The sequence below is a fragment of the Schistocerca americana genome, chromosome 3 (assembly GCF_021461395.2).
Source record: "Schistocerca americana isolate TAMUIC-IGC-003095 chromosome 3, iqSchAmer2.1, whole genome shotgun sequence".
NCBI lineage: Eukaryota > Metazoa > Arthropoda > Insecta > Orthoptera > Acrididae > Schistocerca > Schistocerca americana.
The window spans coordinates 664,648,653-664,667,124 of record NC_060121.1 but is presented as its reverse complement, the minus strand read 5'-3'; the positions used below and the strand labels follow the sequence as shown (position 1 = coordinate 664,667,124).

Below are 18,472 nucleotides of genomic sequence, written 5' to 3'. Positions count from 1 at the left end.
AGGCTGCTAAAACCAAGGTGTGTAAACTATTTTCAACATTCGTTTATGCAAAGGGTGTGGATATGGAACCGTGCACGTTGTGTGGAAGAAGAGGCAGTCTAAAACCTAAAACTTTTGTTCTGCAATGATGTAGCGTAGATTTAAACGCTAGAATTGCCAGATACATAAGTACTGTATTGGAGTACGCGTATATCGCTTAGTACTTTAAAAACACTAGATAATTGTGTGACTCTACCTTGAATCTGTATTTCCTATTACACTAAGACTTCTACAAACTGTGAAGCAGCAGTGTTATTGTAGCAGACTAAATCTTTACTCCACTCACTGATTGATTTGTACATATATATGGTTTACTAGGCACGGTACTATTGGACATGATTTTTCTGTAGCATACCTTCGATCCTTGGACTAACTCTTCCATCAGGTCACTCCGAGTCACAAAGCAACTTGACATTTTTTCACATAGACAAGAGATTTCCAAGACTGAAAGCAGTGTCAAGTGACAGAAAAAATATCCTGGCAATGACATAAAACTCAGTCCTCCGCCTTAGTTTTAGAATTTTGTTTCATACTTGCACACAGAAGCAGTTATTACTTTTTCGGCACTCTTCACTTTCAAAACACATTCAGTGCTTACGTTGTTGGTGTTGTTGTTGTTGTTGTTGTGGTCTTCAGCCCTGAGACTGATTTGATGCAGCTCTCCATTCTACTCTATCCTGTGCAAGCTTCTTCATCTCCCAGTAACTACTGCAACCTACATCAACCTACATCCTTCTGAATCTTTTTAGTGTATTCATCCATTGATCTCATTCTACGATTTTTACCCTCCACGCTGCCCTCCAATACTAAATTGGTGATCCCCTGATGCCTCAGAACATGTCCTACCAACCTATCCTTTCTTCTAGTCAAGTTGTGTCACAAACGTCTCTTCTCCCCAATCCTATTCAATACCTCATCATTACTTATGTGATCTACCCATCTAATCTTCAGCACTATTCTGTAGCACCACATTTGGAAAGTTTCTATTCTCTTCTTGTCCAAACTATTTATCGTCCATGTTTCACTTCCATACATGGCTACACTCCATACAAATACTTTCTGAAACAACCTCCTGGCACTTAAATCTGTACTCGATGTTAACAAATTTCTCTTCTTCAGAAACGCTTTCCTTGCCATTGCCAGTCTACATTTTATATCCTCTCTACTTCGACCATCATCAGTTATTTTGTTCCCCGAATAGTAAAACTCCTTTACTACTTTAAGTGTCTCATTTCCTAATCTAATTCCCTGAGCATCATCCGACTTAATTCGACTACATTCCATTATACTCGTTTTGCTTTTGTTGATATTCATCTTATATCCGCATTTCAAGACGCTATTCATTCCGTTCAACTGCTGTTCCAAGCCATTTGCTGTCTCTGACAGAATTACAATGTGATCGGCGAACCTCAAAGATTTTATGTCCTCTCCCTGGATTTTAATACCCACTCCGAATTTTTCTTTTGTTTCCTTCACTGCTTGCTCAATACACAAATTGAATAACATCGGGGAGAGGCTACAACCCTGTCTCACTGCCTTCCCAACTACTGCTTCCCTTTCGTGAGCCTCGACTCTTTATAACTGCCATCTGGTTTCTGTACAAATTGTAAATAGCCTTTCGATCCCTGTCCTTACGTGTACGCAGCCAATGGTAGAATCGGTTTATGCGCTTAGAGAATGGCGATTGTCTTTCTGCAGATCCGTCGCTGACGCTCGGGCTGTACTGCGTGGGCAAGATGGGCATCTCGTCGTCGTACGTGGTGCTGCCGCTGCTCGCCTCGGAGCTGTACCCCACGGTGGTGCGCGGCATCGGCATGAGCACTTCGTCCGTCTTCGGCATGCTGGGTCCCATCTTCATCCCGCTGCTCAACTACATGGTGAGGAGTCTCCGCCGCGCTCATGTGCACCCCGCTGCCCTTCAATATTCTGCTTGACGCGAACGCGACTCCTTATGTACAACTCGCGTGGATCCACGTTCCGGTTCCAGGGTGTGGCGGGAAGGCGGTGAGGGCGAGGGGGGTGGGGAGGGGGAGTGAGGGGTGGGGCGGGTGAGAAGTTTCACCCTAGCTCTCTCACCCCCAAAACATCCAGCCAACAGCCCTCTCACCCTCCCCCCCCCCCCCCCATTCCCCGTCATTTTAACATCTCACTTATGCCTACAACGTTAACAATAGTAACACTGAAATACGCAAAATGCTTGAATTTATTAAAATATGATTCAATTAGAATTTTTTTCTTTATTGTATTTCGATTCCCCCCTGGCAGCAGCGTAATAGGCCGCTCTACAGCCCACAGAAAAATTGAAAAATATAAGAAGAATTAAAACAAACAATAAAAACAGGTGATAAAACGATGACATTGTAAAAAACTGTAAAAAGGAGGAAAGTTGTGGAATTTAAAATATAAAAACACGGCGTTAACGATGCGTTTGAAGACACACAGTAAGTAGACAGGTACAGTTTAGAAAACAACACGGCGACAAAATGGTTCAAATGGCTCTAAGCACTATGGGACTTAACTGCTGTGGTCATCAGTCCCCTAGAACTTAGAAATACTTAAACCTAACTAACCTAAAGACCTCACACACATCCATGCCCGAGGCAGGATTCGAACCTGCGACCGTAGCGGTCGCGCGGTTCCAGACTGTAGCGCCTAGAACCGCTCGCCCACTCCGGCCGCCAACATGGCGACAGTCTGGTTTCTATTCGGACGAGATAAAAAACACAACTTGCGACAGTATGGTGGCTTTTCGCAACACTGACAGGGGACGCACAACACTGAACCTTTACGTTCAAAAATGGTTCGAATGGCTCTGAGCACTATGGGACTTAACTTCTGAGGTCATCAGTCCCTTAAAACTTAGAACTACTTATACCTAACTAACCTAAGGACAGCACACACATCCGTGGCCGAGGCAGGATTCGAACCTGCGACCGTAGCGGTCACACTGTTCCAGACTGTAGCGCCTCGGCCACCCCAGCCGGCTAACGTTTACGTTAAACAGTACTATATAGACGACACTGCGCCAGCTGGGGGTCAGTTACAATAATACACGGTCCTTATAACTAATATAATCTGGTGAAGGAGAAAAGCGAGCTTAAGAATTTTTCTAAAAGTTTACAAAATTTTTAACTGTGTTGATCGCAATAATGTAATATTTCCATTTCATTACTAGTTTTTATTGATTCAAGTGACGATCAATAAATAATGCAGTTTCTATTGAAAAATAGCAGAACTTATTGTGGTACATCGTGGAATATTTCCGCTTCAGCCCCCTATAGTTTCATGAAGTTTTGATAGGTGGCGGCGTTATACGAAGTATTCAAAATATCTGTAATGGAGGTAGGTTTCAAGCAGAGAGCTGTCACTGACTTTCTTTTGGAGGTAAAGCAGATCATTGGAGAGTTTTCTAGATGCTTGCAGAAGGCCTACGGAGACCTCGCAGTGAAGAAAAGCGCAAAAGCGAGATGAGTCTTTGGGCGACGCGTCTATCAACATCGTAACAAGAACACGCAAACCTGGGCAACTCCCCGCGTGGCAGCCGCCGTTACACATCTTTTACTCATAGAGTCATGGAACATGGGTACACTCTCATTCGAGGTGATCAATGAACCACAATGAGACAGAAGATTGCCGTAAGTTAAACTGACATGAACCAACATCAGGAACATAGATATTTCGAGGTAATGAACGTTAAATAGTAACGACATTCCACTCGTGGTAAAGATGATGTGTACGTGCACTGTAGGCAAAAACGATATTATCTGACGTCATTTCTGGATATAGAAAAGGAAAATATAAATTAAGTATTAATACATAAATAATGGAAACATACTTCGCTCATTAATCAACGAAAATTGAACACACTGCTAGTTAAACCAGCGAAGTAATAGAGTGCAATGCAGAATCTACGCTGATAAACAAACATATTATTTCGTGAAAAATAAAGACTCTAGTCTTGTTAAAAAACATATTTTTTTAAAAAAAACAGGAAAATATGAAAAATTTAACATGCCAGGCTTGATAGGAAGTGTTCCTCAGTAAAAGGTTAAGATGTCCTTGTGGCGAAATGGGCTCGACTCGGCAATATCCAGATAGTGAAATATAAAATATGCACAGTTATTCAGTCTAATTTTTCAATATCTGATGCTATTTGAACACTAATTTCTGTTTGTGTTTGTCGGCGTCAGTGAAAAATTGCTGGAACGGCCGACAGGTGGCACATAAGTAGGCGCAGTTATAATTAAAATTACACAATAATATTATTATTAATATGGTAATAAATGAAAAATTGTAAAAAATTATTGTATTAATAACGACTCTACTGTGTTACCCGAATTGTAACTCTGCGTAGTTGTGCGTCATCTGCCGGGTGTTTCTGGCAATTTTTGATTGATCGTAATAAGTACACACAGCAACGAGAGTTCTAATACCTTCACACGGTGATAAACAAGCTTGGCCAACTTGCATGCTTTTATAATACACATTCTGGATATTGAAGAGAGAGATATTTCGTAACGACAACGGCTATACCTTTTTACTCACTTACACTTATTAAACACGTGTGTTCCCTTATATTTAACATTTTTCATATCATCCTACGTTAAAATAATTCATGCGTTTAAGCTGGTCCTGGCATCTTTATTTTTAACGACAAAATATGTCTGTTTAATCCCGTAGGCCCTGTATTGCACTTTATAGCTTTGTTGTTGTAAGTAGCAGTGCGTTAAATTTTCACTCCTTGATGAGATTGGTATGTAATCATCACTTACAGTTTCCTATCTCCTTAATGGCTTAATACTATTTATTGTTCGTGTCGACGTGATAGGTGCTTTCCTTTCCTTTATATGGTACCAGGAAATAATATTAGATGATGGCGTTGCAGACTGCAATGTACACAGACACTATGTACACCATGAGTGGTATTTATCGGTCATTAACTTGAAATACATAATTTTCTTGAAGCTGCTTTAAGTCAGCTTAACTGAAGGCAATTTTATGTTTCTGACTGTTCTTTCTCATGTTAAGCCGATCATCTGGCAACCGAAATAGTAACCAATTGAAATGTAAAATATTTTTTCAATCAAGACAATTAAAAGGTTTGTAAAAAATTTGAAAATAGAAAATATATATAAAACTTTGTGATAGAATAATAAACGTGAAAACCGGTTTGCATTGGGACGGGATAGAGTACGTAACTATAATTTGAGATGGACACAACCTATATAGAGTAAAAAGATTTGGAAACGACGTGGGTCGTGTAATAGACATGGAGACTTTTTAAAATTTCGTACATGGCGGGAGCAGCAACCGTGCAATAAAATCTACTTATAGAAATAGTAAACAGGCAAGCAGTTGCTAAATGGATCGTTTATAAAAACGTCTTCTTCAGAAAGAAATATTGACAACTGTATTACATGTTGTGCCAGAGGTACCTTAAAACATAGCCGACTGACGCTTGACAGTTTGCCATAACATATAATTCAGTTGTCAGTATTTCCTTCGGAATAAAACGTTTTTATAAACGTTGAAACCATGGTAAAGGGTTTTAGCGAACCTTCCATTCTGCAACTGATTGGATGTTTACTACTCCTGCGTCAAGATACAGAGACTCCAAAACGAAGTTTAATAAAAATTGACGCAGGTCACCATAAATTATTTATTTTAAATTCCGGTAGCCGATTCGGTCTTTATAAGTATCTTCAGGCCGAAAATTCCAGATCACATGTGGAAACCGTTCACGGAGTTGTGAAGCGCCGATTGGTACTTGTCGCCAACCGAATAGTTGTACGGAACGAAACCGGTTGCAGGAATTTAAAACATCTTTTTTTTTTTTTGCTACCTGAACTGCTTTTTATTGAAATATTAAATGCGATCATTGTGGTTCCATAGTGACGCCATAAATCATTGTAATAACAATATTCTCTCACAATTATGACAACGTTATAATTTACACAATACAAAATGGAAAAGTGTACTCTATATTATGCGTGTTCGACTTAACACAACGATTCTGGACATAAATCATCAAACGGTGTGTGGCAGTATATCTCGTCTGCCAACGACCTCTGCTAACAAATACAATTTAAAGAAGGCGATACCTTAATATGTGATGTGGAAGCATGTGACGCGATCCTGTTTACAGGCGTAAATCAAGCAGGAAGTGATCATTGGTAAGACCAAAGCTTATCACGGACGCATAGGTGAACAAGAAGGGTCATGCAACTATTAAAACAACGTAAGGAGCCCAAAACTGGCTCATTAATTTGAATAAATGCTGCATCAAAGATTACAAGAAAACAGGAAGACAAATATTAAGCGTTTAAGTCAGGAGGAAAGAGTGTATTAATATGCAGTATCAGGTTTCAGATGTGATAAAACATCAGTTAAAAAGCAGAAGCTGCAGAACAATATGAGGAGGAGGATTCAAACGACGAGAGACAGAAATCCGAACAAACCGACGCAACAGTGGAGCATGATGGTGGATTCCCTAGCTTGCAGGGCGTAACACCTCATTATGGGTTATGCAGGCAGTGTCTGGCAGTTGTCTTCCGATCGCGTAAATCACGTAGGTTATTTACATGTCGCTAACTGTAAACGTTAAACTCTATTTTTGGAGGCTCTTTCTCCTACTAAGGTCCATGGGGCCTTAGAGCCAGACTTTTGCCAACATGGTGCCTAGCATGACGTTTTATCTGATGGACCCTGACTATGTGGACAGTAGCTGCCGGCCTTTGACAAGTATGCCTCCGTGTCTCGTGATTCCTGGACAGAATATTCGCAATTACTAGCTGAATTTCGTAAGAGAACTCAATTAGTCATTCTTCTCTCTCTTTCTAATACCAGCGCACAGTCTCTCGTAGCCTTTTCTTCTTCTCGCTCCCCTGCAACCACATTCCAGTCTCCCATGGCTATAAGATTTTCATCTTCCTTTATGTACTGACCTAAACGTGCTATATCCTCCATGCTTTATCTTTTCATCCTCTGCTTTCGACGTCGGCATGTGTACCTGAACTACAGTTGTCTGTATTGGTTTGCTGTCGATTCTCATGAGAATAACCATATCAGTGCTCACAGTTACTCACTCTCTGCCCTACCTTCCTACTCAGAACGAATCCTTCTCCCGTTATATCATTTTACGCTGCTATAGACATTACCCTATAGTCGTTTGACAAGACTTAATCCTTGTTTTGTTTCCATTTCACCTCACTGACCCCTGCTCTGCACTGAACCATTGCATTTCCCTTTGTAGATATTCTAGATTCCTTGAACTTCTGACATTCCATTTCCCGATTCGGAGAACGTTACCGTTTCGTTAGGTACTCAGTCTTTCTATCATGGTCATGTTCCATTTAGCAACCTTCCCCCAGAGATCCGAATGTGCGACCAGCCCTGAAACTTTGAAAATGGAGAGATCATCAAAACGTTTTTCAGAGCCCATATGGTCTATGAATACACGTAGCGTGTACCTTCTGCACTCTCATGCCGTTATGCCGTTGATCATTGCTGATTCTTAACATCTTCACATAGGTAGTCTCCCCACCCCCTGTCGCAAGGCATATCCGAGACCGAAAGCGTGTGGAAATGTGACGTTTGCCAGCCGTAAACTTCATATTATTGTATAAAGTGATGAAGAAAAACCGTGGGGGCCTCATGTCTGCTACAATTCCAGTTTTGCGAGTTTATGCGGATTGAACATTAAAGCTGAACATTCAGTGCCCTTTGATGTCCCTATGATATGAAAGGAGCCAACTAATCTTGTAGATAACTACTTTTTCTGCATGGTATATTGTATTCACAAACACCTATGAAAGCCGGCCGAAGTGACCGTGCGGTTAAAGGCGCTGCAGTCTGGAACCGCAAGACCGCTGCGGTCGCAGGTTCGAATCCTGCCTCGGGCATGGATGTTTGTGATGTCCTTAGGTTGGTTAGGTTTAACTAGTTCTAAGTTCTAGGGGACTAATGACCTCAGCAGTTGAGTCCCATAGTGCTCAGAGCCATTTGAACCATTTGAACCACCTATGAAAAAAAAAAAAAAGGTTGAATAGCACCCAACCCAACATGCTGTCAGCTTTGTGCACAGTTCCAAAAGGGGTCATCTGCCTGTACTGAATTCAACCTGTGGGGTTACAGCCTGTACCCTTTGGCCTGCGTCTTCGATATAAGAATGTTCATCACAACCTCTTGGTAGGTCGATATAAAATCATTTTTCTGCCATTATATATCCAACTAGGTCACATGAAAAACTTTTAAACGGAAAGAATAAGGGTAGAGACGATTCCACTACCTGAGAGACAAATGAGTGAGACGCGACTCAAGGAACGAATCTTCATTGGTCCAGAAATTTTTAAAATTTGTATGGACCAAGACTTTAAGCTAGAGCTCCGTGGCAATGGAAAACAAGCTTGGGAATGCTTTAAAACTGAGGTGCATGTCTCCTTGGGTAAAAGAAGAGTGGCAGATTATACTGAGGCATTGAATAACGTGATGGACAGGTATCGTCGCTTACTCGTGGGTTGCAACATGACACTCAAAATACTCTTTCGGCAATCGTATTTAGATATTATTTTTAAAAGAGGACAGAGAGTCAGTGAATGATGGTAATCATGAACTGTTGCTCCAGTATTCATCAACAGTGGAAAGAATATATCGGGATCGGTGGAACAGTTCTACACTTGAGGACTACTGTTGTATATTCCTTCAAAATACCGCATAACAGAATGACAGTAATCAAGTAAAGAGAAAGCACCCTGTTCTGTAGAAATCAATGTTTGTTTTCGATTTATTCTCTTGTTTTCATGTATGTTTGAATTGTTAAGTTAGAAGTAGTCGTTTTAAATCGCATTTTTAATTTAAAAATAACATTCGCCACCATTGCATTTGTATTACATAGTGTTGTTAAATGATGCACTTCGCTGATACTCTAATTTATTACTGAGTATTTACAGAACTAGAGATAATATGAAAAAGCTACTAAAATATTCTTTTTCTTTATGATCCCATATCAGTAGAGACGAAACCTTCCATTTAGGTCACAAAAATTTCTTTAGTTGACCAGTGTAGTTACGGTTTGACAGCGCGATGTGTTAAAATTAAGGTGAACCGAAGTTACTACTGCACAGGAGAAATGGTGATACGAAAATGCTGGCTCACTCTCACTTTGAAGACACAGAAAATTAGGGGGCAGGTGTTTTCTTAAATTTTAACGTATATTATTCCCTATGTTACAAAACCATTTTTCTGGAAACAGAGACGTAATTATGTAAATTCATAAATAGACCCATTTGATCGGAACATTAATCAGCATCAAGCAATACGGTAAACCATAGTACAAGTGATAACCAGCAAGTGACTAGTGTACCCTTACTCTTCAATTGCTCTTGATTCAAGATTTGCATGCCTTATATAAATAACAGGATATTTAAAGCATTCTGCACAGTGGAGAAGTATACGTGCAGCCATCTCGCTCCAAGCTATTCCGCGGAAAGACACCCGGGGGGGGGGGGGGGGGGGAGGGGGCAGATAAAGAGCCCATGGCCTGAACAGCTCTCTATATTTGCTGCACGTGGGCATCCAAGCATCATGAATGGGACACAAATACAATTTCCGGTGATGCAACAGGCCCCTAGTGCCAAACGGCCTGCGACTCGGGTGAGTGGGATGAGAAGATACGTTTCAAAAGAAGGCACTGTTAGCGGCAAAAGTAGAAAGATATTTTCTTCTTAGTAAAATACCTCGAAAATGCAGTGGTGGCACTCGATTTAAGAACCGCAGGGATTTTCTGACATAAGTAAACAAGAGGTTTGGCAGAAGTTCATCTGCGCTAACGAGTACTGCGTCATTAGTGAAAATGAGTAACGGAGAGAGAGACAATTTTTTTCTATTTAAAATGTTTGAATGTACTTTACTATTTAACCGCAGAGAGAATAGCTCAGAGAAAGAGACTAGCGTTTTCTTAAGGAGCAATTACACGGCATGGCGAAGCATGGTTTCCTTGTAGAAAATATTCAATCGAAAGCCCTATCTTAATCAGAAACTTAAACTTCTTCAATCAGGTCTTCTCAAGCGACGCCTGTTGATCGAAGCTGCTCTTTTGCCACCGCTAGAGGTGATGTAGGGACTTAGAAAATAAAGGGGCAGATTTGCACTTTGCCATTGCCAACTGTCGTTGGTCCGCGAATGGCTGATTCTGCAGCCACTTCAGCCAGCACCTAACAACACTACGGAGGGATCGAGGGTAACTGTGAGAGAATGTCAAGAAAACTAAAGTTACTTTATAAAAATTCGACCGTTTCAAGCTTCACTATCAAGACTTGCACTTTTAATCAACAGTCTGCTTTCAACTCAGACCATATGTATCTCTTCTGCAGTACTGTCTAACATCATGACAAAATTCCGTATCTGCAGGGTCCCGGTAGCGTGCACCATCTGCATGTACGTGGATACTCTGCAAATCACATTTAAATGCCTGGCAGAGGGTTCATCGACCTACATTTACAATAATTTTCCATTATTTCAAACTCGTACAGCGCGCGGAAAAAACGAACAGCTACATTTTCCCGTGAGAGCTGTGATTTTCCTTAATTTATTGTGGTGATCGTTTCTCCCTATGTATGTGGGATGTCAACAAGATATCTTCGCATTCAGAGGAGGAAGTTGTAGATTGAAATTTCATGAGAAGATTCCACCGCAACGTAAAACGCCTTTGCCTTAATGATGTCAACCACAGATCCACTTTAAGTTGTTCGTAATTGTAATTACTACGTATTTAGTTGAATTTACGACCTTTAGATTTGACATATTTATCGTGTAACCGAAGTTTACCGGATTCCTTTCAGCACCCATGCGGATGACCTCACACTTTTCGTTATTTAGGGTCAATTGCCAATTTTTGCACCATACGGATCTTTTCTAAATCGTTTTGGAATTTGTTTTGCTCTTCTGATGACTTTACCAGTCGTTAAAAGACAGCGTCGTCTGCAAACTACGGCTACTCAGATTGCCTCCAAAATCTTTTATAGAGATAAAGAACAGCAAAGGCCATGTAACACTACATCTGGCGTGTTATAAGAAGTAGCGGACTCTGTGCTACATTCTCTGTCATCCCGTACATTTGATTGGAGGCTAACAGCAGTCGACAGAAAATTACCGTCCCTTGCCTAGGATCACCAAGATAAAATAAGGGAAATCAGAGCTCGTACGGAAAGGTATAGGTGTTCATTCTTCCAGCGCGCTATAAGAGATTGGAATAATAGAGAATTGTGAAGGTGGTTCGATGAACCTTCTGCCAGGCACTTAAATGTGATTTGCAGAGTATCCATGCAGATGTAGATGTAGATGTAGGCTACCGTTATCACTACAACAGTAACGGCCGCGTATGGAGTCTAATCGAGACCAGGAAACATTAACTGCTGTGAAATGGTGTCGCATTATGTTCTAGAGACGAGTCTTAGTTCTGCACAACACCAGATACCAAACGTCGACGAGTCCGTCGGTGACAAGGGAAGAAGTCACATTCTTCCGATGTTTTGGAGAACTACAGCGGTGTTACGTCTGGCGTCAGAGTGAAGGTACGAATTCAGGTGACGGCTAGCTATGATTAAGGGATTTCCGACGGAAAACGATACGTCACAGACATCCTGCGTTCTTGTGTGTTACCTTTCATTTGTCGTTATCGTGTGGCATTCTTCAACTGGACAATTCTCGTACACCGGTTGCACCCTTCCCTATGAACCATCGGCCTGATGTTACGGAACTTCCGTGGGCAGAAAGGTCCGTAGATCTGTCCCGGACAGAACGCGTGTGAAAGCAGCTCGAACGTGAACTCCGTCCTTGTGTCAGTATCCAGGAACTCAAGGGCCAGGTACAAGGGTGAGAGGATGCAATGGCTCTGTGACATCCTTCTCAATCGAATCAGTGCGTGCATCCAGGCCAGACGGGGTGCAGCGTCATATTGATAAGTGGTATCAAGTTCTTTGTATATTTCACTGCAGCTCATAACTGGAATAACACCACAAACCCTCTGAACACGGTTTCAGAGCTTTATCTGCAGCCTGTAAGGAGGCTAAATATTAGCCAAGTTGGAGGAAGAAGGCACACGGATTCAGGACGCAGACTATCTGGATGCTGATTAATAATATACTTAAGGGGCTCCAGAAAGGCTTAAAATCATGAAAAGTTCAATTTTTACTTTTTTGCGTTTTCTGAATCTGCAGACTATTACCTTTTAATAGATATATAATCTGTTTAATTCCGAAGAATACAACTATTTTTAAATTTTTTTTGAAATGTGTTCTGCATGAGCGTGATCCACTGTGGCGCTGTTAAACTGCTGTCAAATGGTGTTATTATTAACGTCCGTGTTCATCAGGTACATTTTAGTGATGTGAGATAAAGTATGTGTTGTGGCTAACCTGTGATGGTTCAATATATATCGCTGGTGTGATTGTCGATTGTTTCATGTTTATTTACTTTGTCGTTATCTCGAAAATATTCGTAATTAATTCTGTTTCTTGAGTCTCTGTTTTGTTGAAGTATAATAATGAGTAAAAGTAAAGTTATTAGAAATCCTCTGAAGGCTTTTAAGAAAAGGAGAAGTGTTGGAAAGCCAAAGGTATGTGTTATTACTGTTAACAATAAAGACGATAACCAAGTGAGTGGACCTAACCTCTCAAGTACACCTGCCCATAGCAGTCAAAGTGGGAAAGAAAATACTTTACAGAAGAAGCGTGGTTCAATGAGTGAAAACTATGAATGGTTTATGGGCGAATCGGATGTGAATGAAATATTTGATATGTCGGTTCTCAAAGGAATTTTTTCAAACTGTGTAAGATGTATTCATTGTAGTGAAGTTGGTCTGGAACTCTCCATAATAAAGCACGTAGGACTTGCTAGTGAAATACAACTCAAATGTGATAAGTGTTCATACATGACCACCTTTTGGAACAGTGTTGCAGTAACTGCAACTGAAGAAAATGGTAGCAAAATCTACGAACACAACAACGAGCGATGCTTGCTTTAGACAAGGAACGCCTTCGGGCTGCAGACAGGGCTGTAAAGAGTCTAGAAATACAAGCAAGAGTAAATAGGAGGAGGAACAAGAGGAAGCTGGAGGAGGAGTTTGCAGAGGATGAAGATAATCCATCCTATGGACCTGGAATGCACTAAAAAGTTAATCCAACCTTCGTCGCTCGATTCCCAAAACTTTTATTTTCTCATACTTATTACATGTTTTCTAAGGATCTTCCAAACATATTTGTTTCAAACTTTCAGTAAATGTTACACAGTACCTTCTGCATAATTTAACACAGCCTTTATCCAAAAAACTGTATATTTTTGAATATACAATTAAAAAATTGCAAAAAAATGTTGTGAATTTTCATTACAATTGAAAAAAAAATCATCTTTAATAACTGAACTAAAATTTTGTAAAATCCCTGTGTTAAGTTGTAGCCCATATTCCAATAAATAATCTGTAAAAAGTTCAACTTTCTACCTCAAATACTCTGTGAGGAAAGATGTAATTTATGAGCGTTATTTTAACATTGCAAGTATAGGGCGTTCCGGAGCCCCTTAACGGCGATCGACTATCCTGTAAGCAACTCTCGCTATACGTGAAAGGTGTGTTCAGGCGGCAACTTATTTATGTATTTGGAGCATGGAGAGAAATATAAGAAACCAGCACGCAGCCAAAGCCAACATGAAACACTTCAGGACCTCAAAACAAAATATTTCGGTCAGGAGCATTTGGCCTTTGACGTGAACTTGAAATGTTGGGTAAGATTTTGTTAGTGCTGACGTAAGCTGTTGTGTCTGTGTCGCTGTTCTGGACTGTGTAGCTGCATTGAATATCCTCAATTCGCATGTCTGCCCGCATGTGAATCCGCAAACTATTCCATCTTGTGCTCATCAACTGTGATACAGTGTGATGCGTAGGCTGTTACTCTCGGCATTGATTGAGCTGCTCACTTTTCCATTCCCTCTCAGTGGACGAAGATATCACATTTTCGTGGAACCGTTGTTGCCAGATGTGCTGGAGAATCTACCTCTGAATGTGAGACAAACGATGTACTTCGAGCACGATGGGGCGCCAGCTCATTTAGTATTACAGTGAGGAGTCACCTGATGTCATTTCTTCCTCTTGGACCATATGAAACTGATGGTGTATGGAATCGTTATGGGAACAGTAGAAGACTGCCGCTGGAGTTGTCGTTACTGCTGGCGCCATTGCGGAGTGCTAGGAATGTTCGAACGGAAGAGACAGCCAATGGTTCTACGATGTACTGCAGTCGTACAGGCCAATGTTCGGGCATTCGAGCAGTTCCTGTGAATGCTAGTGATGAAATTAGCATGATAGACTACCTACATTGTATACTGTTCCTAGCATCAGAAATTGCCGTCAGGGACCATATACACCATAACTAAATATGAAATCTGGTTTCGAAGGACAGAGCGGATTAGGTTGTGGAAAGGCGCCAAGATCAATTAGTTATACAAGAACACACAACTTTATTCCTCCAACCAATGCACAGTTTTCTCTTTAAAACAACAAAGATCAATTCACGGCTGAGGGCCCAAGTAACTCTTCCAAAACAAGTTTAAATGATCCCTTCTAAAACACCGGGAATTCGAGAAACTGCTGAAGGTCTTACTTAAGTAAAATTACAATATCCTGTCAGCTAAAGGCCGAAATTATATTTGAGATCAACTAAGGAAATTCTTTAAGAGCCAAGCATTTACCAAATTTCGGCTAAAAGCTGTATTAAGGAAAATTGAAATTAATTCTTCGGCTGAAAGCACATTAAAGGCTTTTACACAGTACAACAGAAAAATATCTTAAGAAAATTTTAAATATCTTGTCGGCTGAAGGCCCAAACAATTATTCAAAACTAATTAAAGACAACCTTAAGATAAACATTTATAGAACACGACTGAAGGCTGTTTACAGAATTCAAGGTCATTAAAGAGAAACTTTACAGACAAGGATTTACATATTAAAGCCACAGATTCTTAAACAAACGTGGCTGAAACCTAAATAAGAGCAACAAGAATTTTAAATGAAATACGGCTGAAGGCCTAATCTTAAAATAGTTGACGTGAAGTTCGGCGGAAAGCCATATACTAAACATAAAACAGACAATATTAACACATGGCCGAAGGCCTGTCACCGTACCTGCGACCAAATAAAAATGACACTCACAAACAACGAACAGTGGTGCTCAGAAGTGTTCCAGGGGTCGGACTGGGGAGGAAACTCTAACCACAGTTCAGGTGAGACAGACAGCCAAGCGTAACACTAAACAATCGGGTTGCAGTACGACCTACGGATGGCTGATGAACCAACAAACCACCTAACCAATTCCCTTCCACTCGACCAACAGCACGACAACCAAAAGTACCAGCAAAGACGAGGATCACAGAAGGATTATGTCTTAATAATTGACGCATAAACACAGTCAAGGCACAATAAACACTCAAAGAGGAAAAGAGAACAACACCAAGCTGTCGAACTACACGCCGTGCCGAACAGCATCAACAAGGCGAGGAAAACGCACTGCCGCAAAACTACGCTAACGACCAGGGCAGGTAGCCGGTACGTTAACTGCCACAGGGCAGAAGATACAGCTGGTGCACTTCACTAGTAAATTATAATCATTTCAAAGGTTGAACACCATACAGGGACACGGCTGCAAAATTTTGCCAACTCAAACACACCATCACGTTGCTGCTTGCGGGGCAGCCCAGGATGCAACAACCAGCAACCAACGAACAGATGTCACAACGGTTGAGCTTTCATGACAGGTTCACCGATTACTCAACTCTAGTATGCAGGTGCGGTGGGCGACGAACTTAGCAGTTCTCGCAGCTAGAGCCACTTAATAACTCCGACCACGTGCGCACGCCGCCAGCGGCTCCGGCCTCATCACACACCACAGAGACTTCCTCGCTGCTCCGCCGCAACTTCACCTGTGTGTGCTCCCTACCGCCGTTGGATAAGCAGCTGCAGCAGCAAGTCTTATACCCTTAGCTCACTTATTTGTTACGTAGTTTAATTCTTAATTTCTTTGCGTGTTTTTGGTGCTTGCATTGTTTAATTCATAAATTTCGGGTGTAGTATAGTATTTGAGAGTTGTAGCATCGCGTTTTAGTACCTGAATAGTATAAAATCGAGTAGTCTCCATCCGCCGCCGAGCAGTGTGTCAGCAGTGCACAAGTAGCAGCATTACTGCATTTACTAGGCAATCTTGTATTTTAATAACCGTTTAAATTTTGTGTCGAGTTGTTTGTGCCCTCTGTAGATTAGTTCAGACGTTCTTTGCACAACAGTTTTCAGCATGGATAGGGACTGCAACTGCTGTGTTCGGATGCAGGCTGAGTTGGCATCCCTTCGCTCCCAGCTTCAGGCAGGGTTGGCTTCGGTCACACAGCTTGAGGCTGTTGCCAATGGGCATCACTGTGGGGGTGCTGATGGGAGTTTGTCTGTGACGGCCAGCTCGTCCCACGCATCCCCCAATCGGACTACGACTGTGGCTGCCCGGGATACTGCCCACATTGAGGCTGATCCCTCACCTGTGGTAGAGTGGGAGGACGTCTCGAGATGTGGCAGGGGGCGAAAGACATTCCGGAGGGCTGAACGGAAGGCCTCTCCAGTTTGTCTGACGAACCGGTTTCAGGCTCTGTCTCAGGCTGATACTGATCTTCGGCCGCACATGGCTGCTTGCCCTGTTCCTAAGGTTGCCCCTCAGTCTGCAAGATCCGGGCGGTCGCAGAGGGTGGGCTTACTGGTAGTTGGGAGCCCCAACGTCAGGCGCGTAATGGGGCCCCTTAGGGATATGGCAGCAAGAGAGGGGAAGAAAACCAATGTGCACTCCGTGTGCATACCGGGGGGAGTCATTCCAGATGCGGAAAGGGTCCTTCCGGTTGCCACGAAGGGTACAGTACGCACCCATTTGCAGGTGGTCGCTCATTTCGGCACTAATGATGTGTGTCGCTATGGATCGGAGGAAATCCTCTCTGGCTTCCGGCGGCTACCTGATTTCGTGAAGATTGCCAGTCTCGCTAGCGGGGTGATAGCAGAGCTCCCCATCTGCAGCATCGTCAACAGGACTGACTGTGGAACCCTTGGTACAGAGCCGAGTGGAAGGTCTGAATCTGAGGCTGAGACGGTTCTGCGACCGCGTGGGTTGCAGATTCCTCGACTTGCGCATAGGGTGGTGGGGTTTCGGGTTCCGCTGGATAGGTCAGGAGTCCACTACACGCAGCAAGCGGTTACACGGGTAGCAGGGGTTGTGTGGAGTGGACTGGGCGGTTTTTTAGGGTAGATGGGCTCGGGCAAGTACAGAAAGGGCAGCAGCCTCAAAGGGTGCGGGGCAAAGTCAGGATATACAGGGGCCAAGCAGCAATCGGTATTGTAATTGTAAACTGTCGAAGCAGCATTGGTAAAGTACCGGAACTTCAAGCGCTGATAGAAAGCACAGAAGCTGAAATCGTTAAAGGTGCAGAAAGCTGACTGAATCCAAAGATAAATTCTGCCGAAATTTTTACAAAGGCACAGACGGTGTTCAGAAAGGATAGATTGCATGCAACTGGTGATGGCGTGTTTGTCGCTGTTAGTAGTAGTTTATCCTGTAGTGAAGTAGAAGTGGATAGTTCCTGTGAATTATTATGGGTGGAGGTTACACTCAACAACCGAGCTAGGTTAATAGTTGGCTCCTTTTACCGACCTCCCGACTCAGCAGCATTAGTGGCAGAACAAGTGAGAGAAAATTTTGAATACATTTCACACACATTTTCGCAGCGTGTTATAGTCTTAGGTGGAGATTTCAATTTACCAGGTATAGACTGTGACACTCAGATGTTTAGGACGGGTGGTAGTGACAGAGCATCGAGTGACATTATACTGAGTCCACTATCCGAAAATTACCTCGAGCAATTAAACGGAGATAACATCTTGGACCTACTGATAACAAGCAGACCCGAACTTTTCGACTCTGTAAGTGTAGAACAGGGAATCAGTGATGATAAGACCGCTGCAGCATCCCTGAATATGGAAGTTAATAGGAATCTAAAAAAAGGGAGGAAGGTTTATCTGTTTAGCCAGAGTAATAGATTTCAGACTACCTAACAGATCAAAACGAATATTTCTTTCCGACACTTACAATGTTCAGTGTTTATGGAAAAAGTTCAAGGCAATCGTAAAATGCGTTTTAGACAAGCACGTGCCGAGTAAAACTGTGAGGGACGGGAAAAACCCACCGTGGTTCAACAACAAACTTAGGATACTACTGCGAAAGCAAAGAGAGCTTCACTCCAAGTGTAAATGCAGCCAAAACCTCTCAGAAAAACAGAAGCTAAACCATATCAGCGTAAGGAGGGGTATGCGTGAAGGGTTCAGTGAAGTCGAAAGTAAAAATCTATGTACCGACTTGACAGA

At 42.1% G+C, this 18,472-nt stretch overlaps 1 protein-coding gene across 1 annotated transcript in view; it reads left to right on the top strand.

Annotated features, from left to right (window-relative positions):
* The window catches only part of LOC124606299 (beta-alanine transporter-like), a 489,380-nt gene that overhangs the window by 403,665 nt on the left and 67,243 nt on the right, over positions 1-18,472 (top strand). The window contains exon 8 of the mRNA XM_047138280.1: positions 1,738-1,916. Coding sequence (XP_046994236.1) covers positions 1,738-1,916 — 179 coding nt within the window. The remainder of the gene's footprint in view (positions 1-1,737; positions 1,917-18,472) is intronic.